The 23,048-nt window shown below is 37.1% G+C and overlaps 1 protein-coding gene across 2 annotated transcripts in view; it reads right to left on the reverse strand.

Moving 5' to 3' along the window:
* Positions 1-23,048, reverse strand: part of LOC128649552 (tetraspanin-33-like) — a 107,577-nt gene that overhangs the window by 79,200 nt on the left and 5,329 nt on the right. For both annotated transcript variants that reach the window (XM_053702896.1, XM_053702895.1), the window contains exon 2: positions 12,534-12,591. In XM_053702896.1, the coding sequence (XP_053558871.1) occupies positions 12,534-12,591 (58 nt within the window). The remainder of the gene's footprint in view (positions 1-12,533; positions 12,592-23,048) is intronic.

Consider the following 23,048-nt stretch of genomic DNA (forward strand, 5'->3'; position numbering starts at 1 on the left):
GGGGATTAGAGTAGGTGTAATTAGTTTTTAAAAATTGTAATTATTTTTTTATCTTCTGTAATTTAGTGTTTGTTGTTTTTCGTACTTTAGTTTATTTAATTTAATTGTAATTAATTGTAGGTAGTTTAGGTAATTAAATTAGGTAGTGTTAGGTATAATTAGGTATAATTGAAAATTAGGTTAGGATTTATTTTACAGGTAAATTTGTCTTTATTTTAACTAGGTAGTTATTAAATAGTTAATAACTATTTAGTAACTATTCTACCTAGTTAAAATAAATACAAAGTTGCCTGTAAAATATTAATACTATTAGTTATATTGTAGCTATCTTATGGTTTATTGTACAGGTAAGTATTTAGTTTTAAATAGGATTAATTTATTTAATTGTAGTAATTTTATTTAGATTATTTTAAATTATATTTAAATTAGGGGGGGTTAGGGTTAGGTTTAGACTTAGGTTTAGGGGTTAATACCTTTAATATAGTAGCGGCGACGTTATAGTAGCGGCAACATTAATATATTTATTAAAGTGGAGGCGATGTCCGGTCGGCAGATTAGGGGTTACAATTTTAATTTGAGTGTTTCCGATGTGGGGGGGGTGTCTCGGTTTAGGGGTTAATAGGTAGTTTATGGGTGTTAGTGTACTTTGTAGAACTTTAGTTAAGAGTTTTATGTTACGGCGTTAGCCCATAAAACTCTTAAAGAGACACTGAACCCAAATTTTTTCTTTTGTAATTCAGAAAGAGCATGCAATTTTAAGCAACTTTCTAATTTACTCCTATTATCAATTTTTCTTCGTTCTCTTGCTATCATTATTTGAAAAAGAACGCATCTAATCTTTTTATGGTTTCAGTACTCTGGACAGCACTTTTTTATTGCGGGATGAATTTATCCACCAATCAGCAAGGACAACCCAGGTTGTTTACCAAAAATGGGCCGGCATCTAAACTTACATTCTTGCATTTCAAATAAAGATACCAAGAGAATGAAGAAAATTTGATAATAGGAGTAAATTAGAAAGTTGCTTAAAATTTCATGCTCAATCTGAATCACGAAAGAAAAATTTTGTGTACAGTGTCCCTTTAACTACTAACTTTTAAATGCGGTAGGAGTCTTGACAGGAGAGGGTCTACTGCTCACTTCTTCCAAGACTTGTAATACCGGCGTTATGCAAGTCCCATTGAAAAGATAGGATACACAATTTACATAAGGGGATTTGCGGTAAGCTCAAGTCGCAGAAGAAAAGTGAGCGGTAGACCCTCTCCTGCCAGACTCGTAATACCAGCGGGCGTTAAAAAGCAGCGTTGGGACCTCTCAACGCTGCTTTTTAAGGCTAACGCAAGACTCGTAATCTAGCCGTATGTAATATAAATATGTCTATGTAGCCAAGTAATCCCTGTGTTATAGGTCAATTTGTGTTGTGTTGGTGTCAGAAAAATATCCAGTGAGGCTATCAAACAATTAATTTGCCATGTGATCCTAATATCTGTGATATTGTGTCATTAATGTGTCTCTGATCTCTATTGTATCACTAGTGTTACTCTAATCTCATGTTATATTATAACCGTATAAGCTAAAGTAATGCCCACTATTTGCCCTGGAAAGCTAACTTTAATACAGTGTGCCATAGACACACACTACCCCTGTTTATGTTGTCCACAGTGTATACTGGCTTCACAGCATTAAATCTAATTGCTTGCTGAATGAGTGCCACTGGTTAAATCAGCAGGCTCAAGACTATGAGATGAAACCTGCTATTGGCGTCCCACTTCGCAACTCTAGTTGCGCTGTTAAAGTGAATGTAAATTTGGATGCAAAAGTGCCCGTTTTTTAAAAATTCGATTAAAAACAGGGGCACTTTAATTCATCAAAATTTACATTTCACTTGTGTTGCGAAAAAAATACTTACCTTTTGGGGGCGGAGCTAGCCAGCAAGCAGGAAAGAAGCACTTAGCTGGAGCTCTGGGCTAAGAGAATAAAATTAAGTGTTTTCAAAGTTCTTTAGACCCAAATAGCAGTGTACATTTGGTCCTGTGTGCTTCCAAATACTACTGAGAGGCAGCAGGACAAATTTCAGGCGTTTTTAAGCCATTTTCGAGTGATCCGATTTTCAGGACCAGGCCAAAATCAGGAAAGGCTGGGGATGCGGCCTACCCCGGACCGGAGACAGAACAGCAAAGGGCCAAATTCATCATATATAAACTCCTAACCATCCGACCTCTCAGACTACACAGATCTGACCCTTGGCTCAGATGCAGCAAGCCAAAATTAAGCTTTAAAAGGTGAGCAGCTTACCGGAAGGTTTTTCATCAGAGGAGGTGAGGGAGGCCTCAGGAGTCATTGCTGGGAAGTGAAGACTGAGAAGATCAGACAAAAAGAAGGTGAAAAGAGCTTCTGGAAATCACATATATGCTCTGGAGACTACATCAGGGACCAACAACATAAGGGTGAGTGGCGGGAAAATCGCCATTTCTTTTTTCTTCTCTCTGATACATCATCACTATTAAGACTGAACTGTACATCCACTCAATATATCAATCTTTCACAAAATTTTACATTGAGAGTGAGTGGGCATTATAAACTGGCTCATTTTCTACAATATAAAGAGAAGATATTGGGGGAAATTCCCAGAGCATATAACATCTAAAAGCTGCAGACTGATTAACTATATGCCTAACTAGGCAATGAGCATGAGAAGTCACTAATAACAGATTCAGGGCTCTTAACTTAAGTAGTTCTAAGTTTGCCACAGCAGGTAACATCTCACATCTCACTAACCTGACTCTGCACCTTATCAAGGCGAGAGTGGGACACTTTTAGCGAAAATATCTGTGGTAAAAGCTGTCACGTGGACACTAGAACGTAAGGCCCTGGGATACTAAAAAATACCTTCAGCACTTTAGAAAAAGATTTAAACTCTGCAATGTTTGGTTAAGCTTATAAAAATTCAACCTGGAGTAGTCTTACAGAGACAATGAAGTTATAATCTGTTAAAATGCTGCCCAGCAACTAACTTATGTTTTTGTAAAACGGATGGAGGAGGAAAGGGAGGCGAGGTGAGCAAAGGAAAATACAGGGGTCGTGTTTTCAATATATCTGTAGCCCAGATTAACTCTATAACATATTTTTTGAAAGAGGTCACTCTCCAAGATGAAGAGCAGGAACCAAACAGTAAAGGACTGCTTATCTAAGTCGCAGCTTAAACTTAAACTCATAGATAAAGCGGCCTCTCCAACAAAGCTACCTACTGAAGTAGAATCAACAGAAGAGGATAGCCAAATAGGAAAAGATATTCCAAACAATGAACTGTTAACCCAGATCAAATCCTTCTTCCATGAAGAGTTGAAAACAGCAATACATGACCTCAAAAAGGACATAAGAGAAATAGGGGGAAGGACAACAGAATTGGAAAACAAAATTGATGATATCACGGAAGAGATTCCCCAAATCAAACACACCCTGTTAGACCATGCTATATATATCAAAAAGCTTGAAGAGCAGGTGGAAGACTTAGAAAACAGATCTAGAAGATCAAACCTGAGAATCAGAAACCTCCCAGAAGATTACAAAAATCTCCAAGCGGATGTTACGGAAATATTCCACCAACTAATTCCAGATACAGAAATCAACATGCTGCTCTTCGATAGAATCCACAGAGCTCTCACCAGACCCTCCCAATCCAAAACCAGAGACATTATAGTTAAACTACATTATTATCATGTCAAGGAGATGATTTTGCAGGCAGCAAGACAAGCTAAGTCGATCACCTATGAGGGACACAATATCCAAATATATACGGATCTATCTCCCATAACACTGAGAAAAAGACGTGAAATGAAACCGATTGTAGAAGCACTTAACAAAGAGAAAATAAGATACCGCTGGAACTTTCCCTTCAAGTTGATCTTTACTCACCAGAATACCTTGTATTCTTGCTCGTCACTAGAGGAGGGACAAATGACACTCAACAAACTGGATATAACAATGGAAGAACCCACAACGCAGTCCACACAGCAGACAGCGAGAAGACCACCCCAGAGAGAATGGACTATGGTCACTAAAAAAGGTAACCCAAAAAAATCAAGACCAACTACACCCTCCAATGAAGACCAGAACTCCAACAGCGAGGAGAATCCTCCTGTCCATTGAAGAAGACATCCTTATGGAGTCAGGATGAGAAGATCATTAAGAGTAACTTTACCTCACACAGTTGGACTAGGTATATGGTATAATTGAAGGAGACAGTCCACGAATGGTAATTGAAAAGTGTATTGTCTCTCTCTCCTTTCTTTTTTCCTTTTTCTCTTACTTTCTCAACTTATCTCTATCCTTCATTCTCCTTTTGCTGGTATGTTCTCTCCCTCAAGGTATAATATCTGATTACATCCTTATGGAACTAGGGTGAGAAGATCCATAAGAGTTTGAACATTACCTCACACAGTTGGACTGGATATAAGGTATAATGGAAAGATACATTAGTACACGAGTTGTAATGGAAAATTGTATTGCCCCTCTCTTCTTCTTTTCTTTTTCTCTTACTTTTCATACCGATCTCTATCCTTCACTCTCTTTTTTTGCTGATATGTTTTCTCCCTCAAGGTATAATGTCAGATTATAGAAAATAAGAAAGTTATAACATGACTATTCCAGAGTTGAATACTGACCAGAAGGTCAAAAATTTCGCAGGTGCAGTTTGTGGCACCCAGTTTGAATGTTATATTTAACTGTTTTATGTTTTATTGTTCAGTTCTAAAGGTTCAGGCACAACAGTCACGAAAAACAGGTTCATTAAGACACTCCAAATATGAAGGTATCCTCCTAGTGTGCAAAGGTCCCACATCTCCGGCCCGTATAGGCTACAGGTACCAAGGTTTCCTAGATGTTATTCAGCTTAAAAATAAAAAGTTACCATGCAGATTAAGATAATCTCACATAATGCCAGGGGCCTTAATTCCAATATAAAAAGAAAGAAAGCCATTATAGAGTATAAAGCTCAAAAAGCTAGCATAGTGATGATTCAGGAGACCCACTTCACCTCCACCACAACACCCAAATTTTGGGATAAACTTTTCCCTATTAAATATCATGCTATCAATAAAAAGAAAAAATGTGGTGTTTCTATACTCCTACATGCCTCTCTTAACTTTAAGGAGGAAGAAATAATCACTGATAAGGAGGGGAGATACCTCATAGTAAGGGGATTGATACACAATACACCAATTCTGTTAGTGAACATTTATGCTCCTAATGATCACCAAGGGCCATTTTTCACCAAAATAAGTAAGCTGCTAATATCCTGGAAAAGACACAAAATAATCATGGGGGGCGACTTTAATATGACTTTAGACGATAAATTAGACAGGACAACAACAGACCCACAAAAGAATAGAAGACAGACCCCAGACCAGCAAATCTTAAGAGATTTATTATTAGACCACAACTTACTAGACAGCTGGAGAGCAGTAAATAGAGGAGCCAAAGAATACACCTACTATTCATCAGTACATGGCACACGCTCTAGAATCGACTTAATTTTAATAAGTCAAATCATACTCCCTCTAGTTACAGAGGCTACTATAAGCAGCTGCGTATGGTCAGACCATGACATGATGACATTAGATCTAGAAGGAGTGTTAAATCCAGGCAGAATAAGATCCTGGACCCTACACCCCAAAGTACTTCAAAATGAAGTCTTTAAACAACAAATTGAGAAGCACATCGATGAATTCATGAGAATAAATGAGGGTTCCACAGCTAATCCAAACATAATTTGGAGTGCTCTGAAAGCTTCGATTAGGGGTTTGATTATAGCTGAATCCTCTAAAGTTAAAAAACAATATAACTCCACATTAGAAAAATTGAGGAAGGAGATTTCCACGATTCGAGAACAAATAATGAGAAATTCTAAGGGAGGGCTAACTAAATTATTAAAAAAGAAAAGTGAGGAACTTAACCTAATGCTTGATAAAGAGGCAATCTCCTCCTTCAAAGCAGTCGATACAAGATACTACACATATGGTAATAAACCTGACAAATTATTAGCAAATAAATTAAAAGATATGACCAGAGCCTCCACCATCCCACAAATACAATTAACAAATGGATCAGTAACCAATGATCCCCTGCAGATAGCTAATGAGTTTGCCAACTACTACAACTCACTCTATAACTTGCCACAACCCAATATTGCAGTATATAAACAAAAAGAATTAGATAGGTTCCTGGAGAGTAGCTCACTAAAAAAAATCCCCCAAGAGGATCTAGATCTGCTTAATGCACCTATAACAATTCAGGAGATAAACCAAGCCATTAAAGGATTAAAGAGAAATAAAGCCCCGGGTCCGGACGGGTTCCCAGGCTCTTTTTATAAAGATCTTCAAAAATCGGTGGTACCACATCTAGTAACTATTTTTAATAATATTTTGCAAGGTACAGACATACCACAAGATATATTGACTGCGAGGGTGACAATTATCCCAAAGCCGGGGAAATGCAAACAATATTGTCAAAATTATAGGCCAATTTCACTAATAAATCAGGACCTCAAACTTTTCACCAAAATTTTGGCAAATCGATTGGCTACCCCCATCACAAATTTAATAAATACTGACCAAGTGGGATTCATAGCTCAAAGAGAAGCCCCAGACAATGTAAGAAAGATCATAGACTTGATAAATTTTGCAACAAATAAAGGAATGCCTTCTCTGCTCCTTACTCTGGATGCGGAGAAGGCATTTGACAGGATCAATTGGGATTACATGCTAGCAGTCCTAAATAAGGTAGGAATCAAGGGTCCATTTTATATGGGGTTAAAAAAGTTGTACTCTACGCCGGATGCGTTTATCAGACTCTCGGGATATCAATCAAAGCAAATCAAGATCAGGAATGGGACCAGACAGGGCTGCCCACTATCACCGTTGTTGTTTGCATTATGTATTGAACCACTAGCACAGAAAATTAGAGACAACCCCAATATAACAGGAATCAAAGTAGGTGAAAATGAATACAAAATATCACTGTTTGCGGATGATGTCATCCTCGCAGTCACTAAGCCCCTACTTTCCCTACCAGTAATATACTCAGAGATAGGTAAGTTTGGTTCACTATCAGGATACAAGGTGAATGAAGGTAAATGTGAGGCCTTAGATATTCATTTACCTAATCACACGAAAAAATTACTGGAGATTAATTTTACCTTCTCTTGGGCAAAGACATCCATCAAGTATCTGGGTATTTTCCTTTCACGAAATGTGCATAATCTATACAAAGAAAATTACACAGGTATATTTAAACAGGTTAAAGCTTTGTTGACCAACTGGGCCAAATACAAACTCTCATTATATGGAAGGATTATGTCCATCAAAATGACGATACTGCCCAAGATCCTCTATCTATTTCGCTCTCTCCCAATAAATGTACCGATTTCAGAACTACAAATAATGCAAAAGGAAATTCTTAAATTTATATGGCAAGGGAAAAGGGCAAGAATTAATAAGGACACGTTGACCAAACATAAATCAGGGGGGGGGGGTGGGACTTCCAGACTTAATATCTTATTATTATGCAGCTAGAATGGCCCAAACCATCCAATGGCATAGAACGACTAAGACTCCACAATGGGTTCAGTTAGAATCTGATATCATGGAAATAGGCAGATTAGATAGATTACTATGGGCAGACAAACAAGACAGACCTCAAATCCTACGACAGTATGTAGCAATACACCACACCATTATTCTATGGGACAAACTGAACAGAACCTTTTCAATTATCAATAACCGCTCTCAAGCGACACCCTTGATACCCATCAAGTTCATAACAAATTCACAAATGCAGGGAAAATGGGAAAATAAAGGCCTATATCGCATAGCAGATACACTTATCAATGGTAGGATACTGTCTTTTAAACAATATGAAGAACTGGGGGAACCTGATAGAAATCTCTGGTTTCACTACCTACAACTCAAATCCAGGGTACAAGAGATATTAGGAAACACAAAGAAAGAACATAACACTATATACGAGTCACTGTGCTTAACTAAAGAATATAAGAGGGGTATGGTTACCTTACTATATCCACTTTTCAACATCAAAGAGAAGGATAAAAAAAACAATAGCATGATAAAATGGGAACAGGACTTAGGTAGATCTTGGTCAGTTGAAACCTGGGCAGAGAATATCCAGAGAGGTCTTAAATTCTCCCCTAATGCTACATTAAAAGAAAATTACCTCAAGGTAATACATAGGTGGTACATTTATCCCAATAGGTGGGCTAAAGCTGAGGACCGTGAACACCGTAAATGCTACAGAGGGTGCGACGAAGCAGGGACATATCTACATATGTGGTGGCATTGTAGTAAGGTTAGGAGAGTATGGGATCGCACCTCACACTATTTAAGCTTAATACTTGAAACTGATATAGCCCTTTCTCCAGAGCAGGCCCTTCTACATTTTCCATTAGAAGGGCATCTAAAGAGGCACTCCAAGTTAGTTAACATGATATGTACTGTTACACGTATGTGCATAGCGAAGCTCTGGAAGATAGATGTTCCTACCTTTGAGTATATTGAAAAGAGAATAGAATACCACTATAATATGTCAAATGCCACGGCAGAACTCCTAAATACTAGGGACCGCTTCATTGAAATGTGGGAACCATATATTATGTATGTGGAAGGGACTAGAAGGGTAAGAAGGATTGACATGTAAAAAATCAACGTTGAAGGTGATAATATATAAGAGTGTTTCTTTCTGTTGTGGATAAGATATTATGTTTATTACGATGACAAAGTTATTCGGAGTAAAATACCGACAAATATATGATGAATGTGACTCTTGAACAGACTGAACCTGTAATGTTACTTGTTTGAAGTTTATTTGTAAAATGATATTTTGATTTGAAAATTAATAAAAATATTTAAACAAAAAAAATACTTACCTTTTAAACTTGACAGCCGATCCTGCTTCCTCCACCCATCGCAAAGTCTCTTCCTGGGTCTAAAATAAGGAATCAGTCTTCCTCCAATCACGGCTTTGAATCAGACACTGATTCCCTGGGGGGGGGGGAGCCGTGATTGGAGGATGACCAATCCATCATTTCTGATGTCAGAAATGGCTTGCGACGACCGGAGGAAGCTGGAGCTGCTGTCAAGTTTAAAAGGTAAGGTTTTTTTTCACGAGTGAAATGTAAATTTTTATGAATTAAAGTGCCCCTGTTATTAATCTAATTTATAAAAACCGGGCGCTTTAGCATCAAAATTTACATTCACTTTAAATTAAATCAATGACTAGAGGTAGGCTCAAAGGAAGAGCCTTGACAGAGTGAAGATTTAAAAAAGTGTCCCGTACTGCTAATTGTTATCCAATCCAACAGACTGTATATCTGAGTTAAAACCTCACGTGTTTAAGCAAAACATTTTGCACACATTCCAATAAAAAGTATAACCTTTAATAATAAACCTTTAATAATAATCTGGATTTTTGTGTGGTTTTATCTTATAATTGTAACTACCAGATAGTCAATTGTGACACAATAGTTGGAACCATACATCGTAACACAGGATACCTATTTGCTTCCAACCTGGTTGCCAGAGAAATACATATTCTAACACATATTCTAACACATATTCTAACACATATTCTAACACATATTCTAACACATATTCTAGCACATATTCTAACACATATTCTAACACATATTCTAACACATATTCTAACACATATTCTAACACATATTCTAACACATATTCTAACACATATTCTAACACATATTCTAACACCCAACTAGTAAACTTATTTTGGTCGGTTGAAAATGATCTCCGTTATACCCAGTGATAACCTGACCATCAGACAGGATTCCCTATCGTATCACAAGCACTCAACCCCTGTTGTTGCTATAGCCCTGCATGCATTTATTTTCTATACCAATGGTATGATTACCAGTTTAGCCACCACTACCCTACTGTGATTCACACATTTATCCCACTTCAGCTAATTAATTCTAAAGGGAATCTGGCTCCATTATTAATTGATAATTTTGCGGTAATTTGATAATCCTATACTCTAGGCATGATATTACTACACATTACCACATTTATCGTATATTTGGATGCAGCCTCACAGTGACATTTTTAACCCTTTGTGTGTATGTTTCGTATTTTTATTTTAAAATTAATTTAATAAATGTTATATTTTATAACTGCCGGAAACCTCCTTGCCTTCAAGTCTGGGCATAGAGTGCTTAGACTACATTCTTTCTGTGGATTCCTCGTTATCCACAATTTCCCTAATGCAAAGCACCAACCCACGCACTCTGTGATCATTTAACATAATATAGCAGCAGACTATCTATTTGCTAACAGCTATATCAGTAATTAATACTAGTGGGGATTTCCTATCGTAGTGCCATTGTTTACCCTTGTGTATTGAACATATACATTATGTCTCCATAGGCTTTCAATGGTACAACAGTGATGTCCTAATACCTGGGAGCAGCAGATCAATACTTTAGAAGCCTTAAGGGCCACATATCAATTTATGGGTATTAAACACATAAATAATATATTTCATAAAAACTTCCAGAGGCACAGCTTCACATTCACTGCAAGGTAAGGTTCTAGGATACTGTCTGTAGGCTGTTTTCAGCTTGTTTGAGTTGTGGCCACCTTGTTTGACCCTTTTCCATAGATCCCCAAAACACACATTTTTAGTTCTCTTTTTCCCCAGGGGCCACAAAAACGAATGCAGACGGCCACAAGTGTCCTATGGGCCGCCAGATGGCCAAAGTAATACAACAGTTCTGTAACTATCCATTAAAACTGAATGTCACTGACTTCTAGTGGTATTTTCTTAAACAACAGATACAATTATTTTTTAGCGTCTTCAAATCTTAACCCCCTAAGTGGCCAGAACAACATGAGCTTTACTAAAAAATGATTAAAACCCCAAACAATTCACAAGAAAAACAAAACATTTGAATTAATACTGATTAATAATTATGTTTTCCTGGTGCTCTGTATAGGTCAACAATATGGCTCTGAATTAAAGGGGCATAGAAGGGTCTGGAGCTCCTTCTTGCTGAACTCATTATTACTTGTTCACATGTGCAGGGGATGGATCTCCATGTTGCTGAACTCAGAAGTATCATATGTAAAAGTTACCCCAATAAAGTTTATAGTGTTAATTTGTAATTGTAATGTAACCTCTCACACTGAAATGACCTAAATTTAAAAACAGATTTACAGCTTATTATGTGCATAGTTTAAAGCGACAGTGTACTGCAACATTTTCTTCCAATCATCAATTTTACCTGCTGTAGTGTATTAATTTGTTTACAAATAGCTTCTTTACCTTTATTTTGATTCAAATAGCTGTGTTTGCCTGTTGAAACAGCTACCTATACTTAAAATTTCAGTACATCAGTATTAGCTGTAAAAAAGATACATGAAAACAAGAAGTAGCAGAAGAAAACACACTCCAGATGGGAGGTGTAAGAAAAATATTAAAATGTTCATTTAAATTGCTCTCTCTAAGTATTGTTCTATTGGGTATACAGACAGCTATAAGCTAAGGTGGCATTTTTGTATAAAGATAACATAAGGAGGTCTGCTCTCCTTTTAAGCTCAGTCCATTTGAATGCTTTTAAGAAAAAACAGCTATTTCATATAAAAAAAAAAACCCATAGATTTTATACTCTAGAGCAGGAAACCAATTTTACGGTACACATTTAAAAGAACATGAAACTCAAATTTATGACAGCATACTGAGGGAGGCTCAGGAGCGTGCACATGAACTCTATCTGGCAGCATTGTGTGCAAGAATCTTTGTAACAATATTATACAAACATGAATTTAAAATAAGATTTTGATCAACATTAATTTACATTTGCAATAGATATGCATGGCGAAAAAATCCGGTTCGGTTTGGATCGATTCTGATTTTTTTTAATTTCGGTTCGGAGCGATTTGAATTCGGAAAAATTAGAATCAATTCGGTATGGATTCGTTTCGGATTCATTCGTATTTGAATAAATGTGGCTTGGTTCAGAAATTCGGAATTCGGTGGGATATGCTGTGTATTAGACTAGTATTATGTACTGTATATTAGGTGTAGCCCATAGCAGAGTGATATAACCTAATATACTGTGCAATACTAGTGTAATCCATGGCCATCCGAATCTACCGAATAAATCCAAATAAATCCGAACTAATTCGGATTTATTCGGTAAATTCGGCACTATATTAATTCGGAAATCCGAATCGATCCGAATCCTGAATTTTACGAATTCGGCCGAATTTCCGAATCGATCCGAAATGAATCGCACATGTCTAATTTGCAATGACTTTTAATGATTATGTTTCTAGTTATATTTTCTGTCTATTTTCAGCCTAATATAAAATAAGCTTATACCAAGACACAAAATATTACAAAGACAGAGTGGGTACAATAAAATGGATCTTGTCCACTATATATTTTTATTTGAGACAGTTGTATGCCTTATATTTTTATATTGACTTGTCTCGATATATACTTACTGGTTTCTTTGCAAAGCTTGGCATAAATTCCCACTGTGATCATCAGTCCGCTGGCAACCTATAATGCAGGAGGATAAAGTTATTGATTGTAAATTTAATTAGTTGTTTACATAGTCTCATTTTTTTCTTATTTGCTTCTATCCATTTTAAGGTACATTAAACACACAGTAAAGTCAAAACTAAACTTTCATGATTCAGATAGAACATGCAATTTTAAACTACTTTCCAATCTACTTCTATAATCTAATTTGCTTCGTTCTCTTGGTTTCTTTAGTTGATAAGTATACTCAAGAGCAGCAATGCACTATTGGGAGCTATTTGCTGATTGGTGACAGCAAACATATGCCTCTTCTTATTGGCTTACCTGATGTATTCAGGTAGCTCCCAGTAGTACATTGCTGCTCATTCAACAAAGGATAACAAGAGAATTAAGCAAATTTGATAATAGAAAAAATTGGAAAGTTGATTAAAATGATATGTTCTATCTGAATCATGTAAGAAAAAAAATGGAGTTTCATGTCCATTTAAACATTATGGCCTAGATTTAGAGTTGGGCGGTAGCCGTGAAAACCAGCGTTACAGGCTCCTAATGCTGGTTTTGGGCTACCGCCGGTATTTGGAGTCAGTCAGGAAAGGGTCTAATGCTCACTTTGCAGCCGCGACTTTTCCATACCGCAGTTCCCCTTATGTCATTTGCGTATCCTATCTTTTCAATGGGATCTTTCTAATGCCGGTATTTAGAGTCTTGGCTGAAGTGAGCGTTAGAAATCTAACGACAAAACTCCAGCCGCAGAAAAAAGTCAGTAGTAAAGAGCTTTCTGGGCTAACGCCGGTTTATAAAGCTCTTAACTACTGTGCTCTAAAGTACACTAACACCCATAAACTACCTATGTACCCCTAAACCGAGGTCCCCCCACATCGCCGCCACTATATTTAAATTTTTTAACCCCTAATCTTCCGCTCCGTACACTGCCGCCAACTACGTTATCCCTATGTACCCCTAATCTGCTGCCCCTAACACCGCCGACCCCTATATTATATTTATTAACCCCTAATCTGCCGCCCCCGCTATCGCTGACCCCTGCATATTATTATTAACCCCTAATCTGCCGCTCCGTACACCACCGCCACCTACATTATAGCTATGTACCGATAATATGCTGCCCCTAACACCGCCGACCCCTATATTATATTTATTAACCACTAATCTGCCCCCCTCAACGTCGCCTCCACCTGCCTACACTTATTAACCCCTAATCTGCCGAGCGGACCGCACCACTACTATAATAAAGTTATTAACCCCTAATCCGCCTCACTCCCGCCTCAATAACCCTATAATAAATAGTATTGACCCCTAATCTGCCCTCCCTAACATCGCCGACACCTAACTTCAAACATTAACCCCTAATCTGCCGACCTAATCTGTAATAAATGTATTAACCCCTAAAGCTAAGTCTAACCCTAACACTAACACACCCCTAAATTAAATATAATTTAAATCTAACGAAATAAATTAACTCTTATTAAATAAATTATTCCTATTTAAAGCTAAATACTTACCTGTAAAATAAACCCTAATATAGCTACAATATAAATTATAATTATATTATAGCTATTTTAGGATTTATATTTATTTTACAGGTAACTTTGTATTTATTTTAACCAGGTACAATAGCTATTAAATAGTTAAGAACTATTTAATAGCTAAAATAGTTAAAATAATTACAAAATTACCTGTAAAATAAATCCTAACCTAAGTTACAATTAAACCTAACACTACACTATCAATAAATTAATTAAATAAAATACCTACAATTATCTACAATTAAACCTAACACTACACTATCAATAAATTAATTAAATACAATACCTACAAATAAATACATTTAAATAAACTAACTAAAGTACAAAAAATAAAAAAGAACTAAGTTACAAAAAATAAAAAAATATTTACAAACATTAGAAAAATATTACAACAATTTTAAACTAATTACACCTACTCTAAGCCCCCTAATAAAATAACAAAGCCCCCCAAAATAAAAAAAATGCCCTACCCTATTCTAAATTACAAAAGTTCAAAGCTCTTTTACCTTACCAGCCCTGAACAGGGCCCTTTGCGGGGCATGCCCCAATGAATTCAGCTCTTTTGCCTGTAAAAAAACACATACAATACCCCCCCCAACATTACAACCCACCACCCACATACCCCTAATCTAACCCAAACCCCCCTTAAATAAACCTAACACTAAGCCCCTGAAGATCTTCCTACCTTATCTTCACCTCGCCGGGTATCACACCGATCGGTCCTGGCTCCAAAATCTTCATCCAACCCAAGCGGGGGCTGGCAATCCATAATCCTGCGGCTGAAGAGGTCCAGAAGAGGCTCCAAAGTCTTCATCCTATCCGGGAAGAAGAGGCGATCCAGACCGGCAACCATCTTGATCCAAGCGGCATCTTCTATCTTCATCCGATGACGAACGGCTCCATCGTGAAGACCTCCAGCGCGGACCAATCTTCTTCCTCCGACGTCCAACTGAAGAATGACGGTTCCTTTAAGGGACGTCATCCAAGATGGCGTCCCTCGAATTTCCGATTGGCTGATAGGATTCTATCAGCCAATCGGAATTAAGGTAGGAAAATTCTGATTGGCTGATAGAATCAGCCAATCAGAATCAAGTTCAATCCGATTGGCTGATCCGATCAGCCAATCAGATTGAGCTCGCATTCTATTGGCTGTTCCGATTTTTCTAATGTTTGTAAATATTTTTTTATTTTTTGTAACTTAGTTCTTTTTTATTTTTTGTACTTTAGTTAGTTTATTTAAATGTATTTATTTGTAGGTATTGTATTTAATTAATTTATTGATAGTGTAGTGTTAGGTTTAATTGTAGATAATTGTAGGTATTTTATTTAATTAATTTATTGATAGTGTAGTGTTAGGTTTAATTGTAACTTAGGTTAGGATTTATTTTACAGGTAATTTTGTAATTATTTTAACTATTTTAGCTATTAAATAGTTCTTAACTATTTAATAGCTATTGTACCTGGTTAAAATAAATACAAAGTTACCTGTAAAATATATATAAATCCTAAAATAGCTATAATATAATTATAATTTATATTGTAGCTATATTAGGGTTTATTTTACAGGTAAGTATTTAGCTTTAAATAGGAATAATTTATTTAATAAGAGTTAATTTATTTCGTTAGATTTAAATTATATTTAACTTAGGGGGGTGTTAGTGTTAGGGTTAGACTTAGCTTTAGGGGTTAATAAATTTATTAGAATAGCGGTGAGCTCCAGTCGGCAGATTAGGGGTTAATGTTTGAAGTTTGGTGTCGGCGATGTTAGGGAGGGCAGATTAGGGGTTAATACTATTTATTATAGGGTTATTGAGGCGGGAGTGAGGCGGATTTGGGGTTAATAACTTTATTATAATAGCGGTGCGGTCCGCTCGTCAGATTAGGGGTTAATAAGTGTAGGCAGGTGGAGGCGACGTTGTGGGGGGCAGATTAGTGGTTAATAAATATAATATAGGGGTCGGCGGTGTTAGGGGCAGCAGATTAGGGGTACATAGGGATAATGTAAGTAGCGGCGGTTTACGGAGCGGCAGATTAGGGGTTAAAAAAAATATGCAGGTGTCAGCGATAGCGGGGGCGGCAGAATAGGGGTTAATAAGTGTAAGGTTAGGGGTGTTTAGACTCGGGGTACATGTTAGAGTGTTAGGTGCAGACGTAGGAAGTGTTTCCCCATAGCAAACAATGGGGCTGCGTTAGGAGCTGAACGCGGCTTTTTTGCAGGTGTTAGGTTTTTTTTCAGCTCAAACAGCCCCATTTTTTTCTATGGGGGAATCGTGCACGAGCACGTTTTTTAAGCTGGCCGCGTCCGTAAGCACCGCTGGTATCGAGAGTTGAAGTTGCGGTAAATATGCTCTACGCTCCTTTTTTGGAGCCTAACGCAGCCATTCTGTGAACTCTAAATACTAGCGGTATTTAAAAGGTGCGGCCAGAAAAAAGCCAGCGTAGCTAATGCACCCCTTTGGCCGCAAAACTCTGAATCTAGGCGTATGAGAGTGTAATAGCATAATTTATGTAAGAACTTACCTGATAAATTCATTTCTTTCATATTGGCAAGAGTCCATGAGCTAGTGACGTATGGGATATACAATCCTACAACGAGGGGCAAAGTTTCCCAAACCTCAAAATGCCTATAAATACACCCCTCACCACACCCACAATTCAGTTTAACGAATAGACAAGTAGTGGGGTGATAAAGAAAGGAGTAAAAAGCATCAACAAAGAAATTTGGAATAATTGTGCTTTATACAAAAAGCTCATAACCACCATAAAAAGGGTGGGCCTCATGGACTCTTGCCAATATGAAAGAAATGAATTTATCAGGTAAGTTCTTACATCAATTATGTTTTCTTTCATGTAATTGGCAAGAGTCCATGAGCTAGTGACGTATGGGATATCAAATTACCAAGATGTGGAACTCCACGCAAGAGTCACTAGAGAGGGAGGGATAAAAAATAGACAACAGCCAAATGCTGAAAAAATAATCCACAACCCAAATATAAGTTATTCTTATGAAGAAAAGAAAAACTGAAAATAGCAGCAGAAGAATCAAACTGAAACAGCTGCCTGAAGACCTTTTCTACCAAAAACTGCTTCAGAAGAAGCAAATACATCAAAACGGTAGAATTTAGTAAATGTATGCAAAGAGGACCAAGTCGCTGCTTTGCAAATCTGATCAACTGAAGCTTCATTCTTAAAAGCCCACAAAGTGGAGACTGGTCTAGTTGAATGAGCTGTAATTCTCTGAGGCGGGGCTTGACCTAACTCCAAATAAGCTTGATGAATCAAAAGCTTTAACCAAGAGGCCAAGGAAATAGCAGAGGCCTTCTGACCTTTCCTAGGACCAGAAAATATAACAAATAGACTAGAAGTCTTCCTGAAATCTTTAGTAGCTTCAACATAATATTTCAAAGCTCTTACCACATCCAAAGAATGTAAGGATCTTTCCAAAGAATTCTTAGGATTAGGACACAAGGAAGGGACAACAATTTCTCTACTAATGGTGTTAGAATTCACAACCTTAGGTAAAAATTCAAATTAAGTCCGCAAAACCGCCTTATCCTGATGAAAAATCAGAAAAGGAGATTCACAAGAAAGAGCAGATAGCTCAGACACTCTTCTAGCGGAAAAGATGGCCAAAAGGAACAACACTTTCCAAGAAAGTAGTTTAATGTCCAAAGAATGCATAGGCTCAAACGGAGGAGCCTGTAACGCCTTCAAAACCAAATTAAGACTCCAAGGAGGAGAAATTGATTTAATGATGGGCTTAATACGAACTAAGGCCTGTACAAAACAGTGAATATCAGGAAGTTTAGCAATCTTTCTGTGAAATAAAACAGAAAGAGCAGAGATTTGTCCCTTCAAGGAACTTGCAGACAAGCCCCTATCCAAACCATCCTGGAGAAACTGTAAAATTCTAGGAATTCTAAAAGAATGCCAAGAGAATTTATGAGAAGAACACCATGCAATGTAAATCTTCCAAACACGATAATAAATCTTCCCAGAGACAGATTTACGAGCTTGTAACATAGTATTAATTACTGAGTCAGAGAAACTTCTATGACTAAGCACTAAGCGTTCAATTTCCATAACTTTAAATTTAATGATTTGAGATCCTGATGGAAAAACTGACCTTGAGACAGTAGGTCTGGCCTTAACGGAAGTGGCCAAGGTTGGCAACTGGACATCCGAACAAGATCTGCATACCAAAACCTGTGGGGCCAAGCTGGAGCCACCAGCAACACAAACAATTGTTCCATGATGATCTTGGAGATCACTCTCGGAAGAAGAACTAGAGAAGATATAAGCAGGTTGATAACACCAAGGAAGTGTCAGCACATCTACTGCTTCCGCCTGAGAATCCCTGGACCTGGACAGGTATCTGGGAAGTTTCTTGTTTAGATGAGAGGCAATCAGATCTATTTCTGGAAGACCCCACATCTGAACAATCTGAGAAAACACAGCTGGATGGAGAGACCACTCCCCTGGATGTAAAGTCTGACGGCTGAGATAATCCCCCTCCCAATTGTCTACACCTGGGATATGAACCGCAGAAATTAGACAAGAGCTGGATTCCGCCCAAACAAGTATCCAAGATACTTCTTTCATAGCTAGGGGACTGTGAGTCCCACCCCACGGTTCTCTCTTCAACAGAGGCCAAAACTGAAGAGCTCTGAGAATTGCACAGAGTTCTAAAATATTGATTGGTAATCTCGCCTCTTGAGATTTCCAAACTCCTTGTGCTGTCAGAGATTCCCAGACAGCTCCCCAACCTGAAAGACTTGCATCTGTTGTGATCACAGTCCAGGTTGGCCGAACAAAAGAGGCCCCTTGAACTAAACGCTAGTGATTTAACCACCACGTCAGAGAGTGTCGAACATTGGGATTTAAGGATATTAATTGTGAAGTGATATCTTTGTATAATCCCGGCACAATTGACTCAGCATGCAAAGCTGGAGAGGTCTCATGTGAAAACGAGCAAAAGGAATTGCGTCCGATGCTGCAGTCATGAGGCCTAAAACTTCCATGCACATAGCCACTGAAGGGAATGACTGAGACTGAAGGTCCCGACATGCTGCAATCAATTTCAAACGTCTCTTGTCTGTTAGAGACAGAGTCATGTACACTGAATCTATCTGGAAACCTAAAAAAGGTGACCCTTGTCTGAGGAATCAAAAAACTTTTTGGTAAATTGATCCTCCAACCATGTTTTCGAAGAAACAACACAAGTTGATTTGTGTGAGAATCTGCAGAACGTAAAGACTGAGCTAGTACCAAGATATCGTCCAAATAAGGAAACACCGCAATACCCTGTTCTCTGATTACAGAGAGTAGGGCACCCAGAACCTTTGAAAAGATTCTTGGAGCTGTTGCTAGGCCAAATGGAAGAGCAACAAATTGGTAATGCTTGTCTAGAAAAGAGAATCTCAGGAACTAATAATGTTCCGGATGAATCGGAATATGAAGGTAAGCATCCTGCAAGTCTATTGTAGACATATAATGTCCTTGCTGAACAAAAGGCAGAATAGTCCTTATAGTTACCATCTTGAAAGTTGGTACTCTTACATAACGATTAGTTATCATCTTGAAAATTGGTACTCTTACATAACGATTCAAAATTTTCAGATCCAGAACTGGTCTGAATGAATTTTCTTTCTTTGGGACAATGAATAGATTTGAATAAAACCCCAGGCCTTGTTCCTGAAAAGGAACCGGTATGATTACCCCTGAAACCTCCAGATCTGAAACACACTTCAGGAAAGCCTGAGCTTTTACTAGATTCACTGGGATGCATGAGAGAAAAAAATCTCCTCACAGGAGGTCTTACTCTGAATCCAATTCGGTACCCCTGAGAGACAATGCTCTGAATCCATTGATTTTGGACAGAATTTATCCAAACATCCTTGAAAAACCTTAATCTGCCCCCCTACCAGCTGTGCTGGAATGAGGGCCACACCTTCATGCGGACTTAGGGGCTGACTTTGGTTTCTTAAAAGGCTTGGATTTATTCCAATTTGAGGAAGGCTTCCATTTGGAAACAGATTCCTAGGGGGAAGGATTAGGTTTTTGTTCCCTATTTTGTCGAAAGGAACGAAAACGTTAAGAAGCCTTAGATCTACCCTTAGGTTTTTTATCCTGAGGCAAAAAAACTCCTTTCCCCCCAGTAACAGTTGAAATAATAGAATCCAACTCAGAACCAAATAAATTATTACCTTGGAAAGAAAGAGATAGTAATCGAGACTTAGATGTCATATCAGCATTCCAAGATTTAAGCAGCAAAGCTCTTCTAGCTAAAATAGCTAAAGACATGGATCTAACATCAATTTTGATAATATAAAAAATGGCATCACAAATAAAATGATTAGCATGTTGCAGTAAGCGAACAATGCTAGATATGTCAGAATCCAATTCTTGTTGCGCTAAATTCTCCAACCAAAAAGTTGAAGCAGCTGCAACATCAGCCAAAGTAATTGCAGGCCTAAGAAGATGACCTGAATATAAATAGGCTTTCCTTAGATAAGATTCAAGCTTCCTATCTAAAGAATCTTTAAAGGAACTACTATCTTCCATAGGAATAGTGGTTCGTTTAGCAAGAGTAGAAATAGCCCCATTAACTTTGGGGATTTTATCCCAAAACTCTATTGCAACCACTGGTAAAGGATACAATTTTTTAAACCTTGCAGAAGGATTAAAAGGAGTACCTGGCTTATTCCATTCCTTAGAAATCATGTCAGAAATTACATCAGGAATAGGAAAAACCTCTGGAGTAACCACAGGAGGTTTAAAAACAGCATTTAAACGTTTACTAGTTTTAATATCAAGTGGACTAGCTTCCTCAATATCCAAAGTAATTAACACTTCTTTTAACAAAGAACGCATATACTCTATTTTAAATAAATAAGTAGAATTGTCAGTGTCAATGTCTGTGGAAGGATCGTCTGAATCAGATAGATCCTCATCGGAAGTGGATAATTCATTATGTTGTCGGTCATTTGAAATTTCATCAACTTTATGAGAAGTTTTAAAAGACCTCTTACGCTTATTAGAAGGTGGAAATGCAGACAAAGCCTTCTGAATAGAATCAGTAACGAATTCTTTAAAATTCCCAGGTATATCATGTACATTAGAAGTTGAAGGAACTGCAACTGGCAATGTACTATTACTAATGGACACTCTATCTGCATGTAAAAGTTTATCATGACAACTAATACAAATGACATTAGGAGATATAATCTCCACAATTTTACAACAAATGCACTTAGCTTTGGTAGAACCGATGTCAGGTAGCAAAGTTCCAGCAGATACTTCTGAGGCAGGATCAGATTGAGACATCTTGCAGAATGTAAAAGAAAAAACCAACATATAAAGCAAAATTATCAATTTCCTTATATGACAGTTTCAGGAATGGGAAAAAATGCAAATAGCATAGCCCTCTGACTTAGAAAAAGGCAAGAGGCAAAAGCAATGGGGCAATAAATAATGAAAAAAAATTGGACGTAAATGTCTAAAACTTTTAATTTAAGACCTGATGAGATGTTTAAAATTTCAAGGAAGTGGAAATTAGCATGCTGGAGCCTCAAAAATATATGCCCATATATGGATTTCCTGCCAAGGTGAGGAGCCGATCCATCTGGAGAAGAGTTGAAAACACAAACATTCTCAGGGACTGTAATTTTTAACAACCACAAGTTAAATGATCCCCTATTGAGTTTCCCATGTACAGAGAACAGACAAATTGACATATAAAGTCTCTGTATGGCATAAATAAGAATAAATAAATCTTGCAAAATAAATAATATCTTCATGTAGTCAAGGTAATCAAATGAATATATATACAGGTAGCCCTCAGTTTACACCGGGGTTAGGTTCCAGAAGGGATGGTTGTAAATCAAAACCGTTGTAAATTGAAACCCAGTTTACAATGTAAGTCAATGGGAAGTGAAGGAGATAGGTTCCAGGCCCCTCTCAAAATTGTCATAAGTAACACCTAATAGATTATTTTTAAAGCTTTGAAATTAAGACTTGAAATGCTAAACAGCATTATAAACCTAATAAAATAATCACACAACACAGAATATATAATTAAACTAAGTTAAATGAACAAAAACATTTGCTAAACAGCATTATAAACCTAATAAAATAATCACACAACACAGACTTCACTTGCATTTTTCTGCAAACAGTTCTTTCTATGCATTCCAATCTGGACTGATTTATAGACAGGAAGATCTTGTTCCTTTGAAATCTGCTCGATAGCTCAGGTCTGGTTAAACTGACTAATTTCAGCTTGCTTGGCTTTGCTGCAACACAAGCGGACAGCTCCACCTACTGGCTATTTTAATAAATGCACTGCTTCTCAATGCTTTTCAATAGCAGTCACATGACTGGAAAAAAGGTTGTTATTCTGAAACAGTGTAAATTGAACCGTTGTAAAATGAGGGTCACCTGTATATATATATATATATATATATATATATATATATATATATATATAGTCAGACAACATATTATATATGATTATAGAAATTTGGGAGATTGTCTAATTTTCTAATATTATATGAAGATTTGCTAAGCTTGATAGGTGACTATTTTAGTCAGTCTAAAATGTTTAACTGTGTCAGAATAATAACCTCTGTATCTCTTTATTTTTCAGACATATAATAACAAGATGTCCTATGAATATGGACCATAGACAAGTTGCAGGCATTCAAGATTTATTAGAAATATGAAATATATTATATTCATGTTGGGATGCAGTGCAGTACTGAATATGAAATAGGCTGTATTTGTATATAAATGCCAGGATACTGGTGACATCTTAAATGGATTTAAAGCTAATAGTTAGTAGTATAAATTCCTTTGATATAATATAATGTTAAAAATATAATGTATTTGGTATCAGGGAAATCAGAAAAATTATATGGTACTGCCCCATCT

Source organism: Bombina bombina, chromosome 2 (assembly GCF_027579735.1).
Source record: "Bombina bombina isolate aBomBom1 chromosome 2, aBomBom1.pri, whole genome shotgun sequence".
In the NCBI taxonomy this organism is placed as follows: Eukaryota; Metazoa; Chordata; class Amphibia; order Anura; family Bombinatoridae; genus Bombina; species Bombina bombina.